This window comes from Lepisma saccharinum, chromosome 1 (assembly GCF_977018435.1).
Source record: "Lepisma saccharinum chromosome 1, izLepSacc3.1, whole genome shotgun sequence".
In the NCBI taxonomy this organism is placed as follows: domain Eukaryota; kingdom Metazoa; phylum Arthropoda; class Insecta; order Zygentoma; family Lepismatidae; genus Lepisma; species Lepisma saccharinum.
Genome location: NC_139229.1, coordinates 192,964,489 through 192,969,445, shown reverse-complemented (window position 1 = coordinate 192,969,445; position 4,957 = coordinate 192,964,489). Strand labels below are relative to the sequence as shown.

The 4,957-nt window shown below is 41.2% G+C and overlaps 1 protein-coding gene across 1 annotated transcript; it reads right to left on the bottom strand.

Moving 5' to 3' along the window:
- Positions 1 to 2,546: 2,546 nt before the first annotated feature.
- Positions 2,547 to 4,388, bottom strand: LOC145987907 (ionotropic receptor 21a-like). The gene has a single exon (XM_083122717.1). It carries the CDS (start codon positions 4,386 to 4,388, stop codon positions 2,547 to 2,549), a length of 1,842 nt encoding a protein of 613 aa, XP_082978843.1.
- Between the last annotated feature and the right edge of the window lie 569 nt (positions 4,389 to 4,957).

Here is a 4,957-nt window from a genome sequence, read left to right as displayed (position 1 = left end):
TGCGAAGGCTGGTATTGCAATCGCTTTCCCCCTCCACGCGTTCCCGTTTCCTCTCACGTGTTCATTTTTGGAGCTGTCTTGTGTCACTACTTGCGCAGAGGCTTGTTCTTGTTCGCTTGTTCCAGAGACACCTGATACAGAGTATATGTTACGAGCCGGAAATAAAATGCCGTGTAATTAAAAACCCCAAGAGTCCCCGGGTGACGAGAGCTCGCAGGGGGAGTCTTGATCGAGAAAGCGGAGTGCGAAGTTGTTGCGAGTGACCGTATTAAGTTGGTCCATCTAAAAGGTTTGGGCGAACCCACTGAGGACACCTTCGATGAACCGACACAGTGCCACGTCGTGACTCAGCCGAGGAACCACGAAATAGGTACAGTGGTGACACTTTGGGTTTCTCATTATCAGTGTTTAGATATCTTACTGGTTCGTGCGTGATCATCCTCTCTCACTTGTGCGAATTCTATTAAATATTGGTAAAGGGCAATAAGCGTATTTTTTTCCATTTCCCATACATTCATCTTCTCGCAGTTTAAGCCAAGCACTTTAAGCCGGCGAACGGTCTAAACTTAACATATACACTAGGGTAACAGAATAAAATAGACACCTGTTGACAGAGCATCGTCACCACAATGGTGCTTCTAACTGATGATGTTTTCCATTCCAAGTTCGAACAAACATCAGGAAGGAATGAAGTGAGACTGTCAACCATGCCACGTGTGACAGGCGCCAAGGATATTAGCGACTTTACACGAGGGCGCATCATTGGGCAATGGGACCGTGGCGCACCTCAACGAGAGATTAGTACGTCTTTGCCCATACCATTGGCAAGAGTAACAGGGTGATTTTACAATTTAAAAAGGACAGAAAGATAAGTGCATATCACAAACCCGACCGACCAGGGCCATCGGCACGTGTCAGACGAGCAACAGTGAGACACGTCCTCAGAAATCCAGGGATCAGCGCAAGCGGCACAACTTGCTAAAAGAACAATTCAGCGTTACCTCCATAGGGAAGGGCTTTATAAACGAGTGGAAAAAAAAACACTGCTTACAAAATTAATAAAAAAAACAGACGTTGTAAGTGGGCAAAGGACATGACATCGCACAGTAACAACTTTTGGCGAACTGTCATCTTCTCTGATGAAAGCCGGTATTGCCAATTCAGTGTTAGCAGAAGGATTTGGGTGTGGAGGCGTGCCTCGAGCCAGCTGGATGACAGATTTGTCAAGCAGAGGGTGAAATATGGCGGCATCAATGTGATGGTGTGGGGGGGCAATTTGGCATGGTGAATGTTCGCCACTCATATTTTGTGATGGACATATCAATGCAGCAAAATACACTGCAATCTTGCACGATGGACTGCTTCCAGTGTTCCACAACATTCTGGATAGAACCCAGTATGTTTTTATGAAAGACGGGCCCCATGCCACAGAGCCAAAAAAAAAAAAAACAGCTGTTTGGAAACGTCAGTAAGGGATCCGTATCTTGCCTTGGCCTGGCCAATCGCCAGATTTGAATCCAACTTAGAACGTGTGGTACATTATGCAACAAAACATGGACAAGAGGTCCCAGAAGCCCTGCAACAAACATGAGTTAATGGAACATGTGTCGGAGGAATGGAGACGTGTACCACAAGGCGCCATTGACGGTTTGATTGAAACCATGCCATGTCGGTTACAGGCGTTGGTGGCTCAAAAAGGCGAACAAACCAAGTATTAAGATTCTACATTCACAGCAACCGCCTGTGTGTTTGCTTTGCCAATAAATGTTGGTGTTCCGTATCATGGGTGTCTATTTTATTCTGTCCCTAGTGTAGATAGGTCTCTCTCAAATACCAGTAAATCTTGTGGAAAACGTTTCCTAGGTTCCCATATTCGAATGGAAGCTCAAATATTATTCACATTATTGTAATTTTGCAAGAGGTAAGGAAATTTTTACAAACACATATACCCTGTCCCAGCTAAGTGTGGAGCAAGGCCGCGCATAGCGTCAGAGAAGCGAGGGAAATGGAGTGGTCAGTGAGAAGCAGTGCACGCTGCTGGGAAGGCACTCGCTTTCCCCCACTCCACGCAATTCCGTTCCTCTCACGTGCTCATTGGTGATGCCGTCTCTACTTGCGCAGAGACTTGTTTTCGTTTGCCTGCTCTACAGTTAGTTGGGACAGAGTATAGCTAATACATTCGGAAAAACATAGACGGGATAATAATTATATAGGAAATTTTATATTAGACATTCTATTGTTTTGATCCAAGATAACAATTTGTTACCGATGTTAGGATAAAAAGAAATATAGAATCGGTATTTTCTTACCTAACCTAAAAATATTTCCTGTAAAACTTGCTTAAAATTAAAACAATCCATCCAAAAGCCCAGAAATTTTGCTCGACTTAATTTTCCAATTTAAAGCTCTCAACCTTCCGCTCTCTCTCCTTCCGCACTCCTCACTATGTAAAAATAGGATTATTATTATACGTCCATTTTTAAAATTACAGAATTTATTGAATAGTTAGGTGAACAAGAAAAATAAAACAAAAATGCTTTATGCATTTAAGAGCTCAAGAAATGGAGGAACTTTCTGCCTATTTCCATTATGAATACAAGGAAGCTGACTGCAAGACCAAGTGGTAATATGAGAAATGCAGGTTGAAGGTGCTCTAAAGTAAGGACAGTCGTCTCATCTGTCGGTTCCTCCAATTCAGAATGCCCTTTAGCAAAGCCATCTATGATCCACTTTTCGATCAACCCTGCCTGTACCATCCTCTGCAGAAGATCATTTAAACGGGACTGAAAGAAAGAACTTTTGGGAAATATGAATGCTTGGTTTAAAACTCCTCCTGGTTCTTTTACAACATTCACAACTGGTTCACCTTTTGTGTTTGTGAACTGTTTGGCAATTATATATTTCGCTTGATTATGCGGAATAAGAATTATGGAGTCCCTTTTCAAGTATAGGTTTCCAATTATGCCTGTATGATCGTAACCTGGTCGGAACCTGTGACTCATGTTGCGAATATCTGGAGCCTTAGGTTCTGCAAGTACATATCGCATATTGTAGCCAGCATATATAGGAAAATCTAGTTCAGATACATCTTTGACAGTTTCTATCTCTGGGTAGTGGTAATCAGTGGTGAGTTCTGACACAAGAGCGCTCTGATAAATAGAACTGATTATCAACGCGAAATAGAAATGAAGCATAATTATCACCTTCAATATCCTAGTCTTCGGTGTAAAGCTAGTTGAGACAAGAAGCAGAATAAACACTGGATAGAATAAAAGCATTGTTATCCGTCTCTTATCTGAATCCTTGAAGAATTTCATGTTCACAATTATCGCAAATTCAACAAATAACACCACTCCTCCAATCCACATCCATATGTGAAGTGGGAAGGGAAGGAAAATGCTCATCCATTGTGGGATTTTCTCAGCTTTTGGAACCACGAAAACTAAGTCTTCTACTACAAGTCTGATGCTTGGGTCTAATACACGGAATCTTCGATAATTCATTCCAGCCATATTAACACTCAGATCAATTATGTTTCGCTGAACGTCGCCAGTTATCCCATTCCAAGACCTATTTGGAAGAAGCTTCCCAAATTGTATACCCTTGTATACTTTAACCCATGATGGAGTGAAATTCATGTACTGTAACAGTGTCCGAAAAGCTAGGCCTGATATTCCTGAAATGTCTTCAACATTGTGAGGATTTTCAGGCAACACCGTATACGGCGGAAAATGAAAACCGGAAACACGGAATATTCTTCCATTCAAATCCCTTGGCATTTTAGTTAGTAGCATGTCCTTCACCACTAGGCAGCAATTTTGATCTTCTCTATCGGACGTCTGCAAGAAGTTAACCTTTTTAACGATTACGTTGTATGGAGAAATAATGGACAAAGATCCCTCAGTTTTAACGTTAGTAGTTTCACATTCAACTAACAATATAAGAAAGTTAAACAAACGCTGCTCTTCAGCAAATTCAGTTACGCTGTTTAAAAGATTACTGCTGGACGCTTCGCTGACGATTACTAATCTAGCACTTGGCTTCGTATTCAGTAATCTTCGTAAAATGTATTCAGGTGATGTCTGGTCCTGCAACAAAACAACAATTAATCCCGAATGATGGATGAATATTTGTTCACTGTGGTCTCTCGTTGTTTTCTGGTACATCACTTGGACATGTCCTTCATTGTGGACGTTTCGTATAAGTTCATTAGCAAGCTCCGAGTCATTTGATCCGTCCAGTATAGAAATGACAGGTGTTACCATAACGCACTGAGTTATGTAGGTTGCAATATTAACAGCTTCTTTCTCCACGAATATAGGGAGATTCCTAGTAAAAGCTGCATGAAGAATTACCAATATCAGGAACACTTTTAAGACATCTCTCATTTTTTCGCTCTCGCTGTAGCTGTTGGTGATATATCTGGAAGAAAAATATTTGTGTAATTATACGTACTTCACTCAAGTGGGATCAAAGCGACTTTGACCAGTGCAGTGAGTATTCAAAAGGCCAGAAAAGTGTCGTTAAGTGTTAATTAGTGGATGTATTCTGTGTTTATAGATGCTTTTATGGTGTTATGTAATTTTTGTAAGTAGAATATTCTGTGAAAAATCAGAGCTCTCTCCCGCGATCAACTAACACTACATATTTAAATAGGTCACATGATCATGCTATTAAGGACTATCTATAAACTTAGCATTGTAGAAACATTTGAAACTGATATGATTGAGGGTGCTGCAGGAAAGGAGGCATATTCCACTGAATAGACGAGAGATATAATGATGATATCCAATGGGAAAGGGGCCATGTCGGAACGCGGGGAAGAACCAGCAGTGAGTGAAATATTCTCTGCTTGCCATAAATGAGTATACAAAATGCTTTTGTAGGAAACGATTCACCATTTAAAGCATGGAAGAAAGGCATATCCTACTCTGACCCGAACCGAAATCTTGAGGGT

Coding starts and splice junctions, on each gene's coding strand:
- LOC145987907 (XM_083122717.1), bottom strand. CDS start 4,388: ATGAGAGATGTCTTAAAAGTGTTCCTGATATTGGTAATTCTTCATGCA.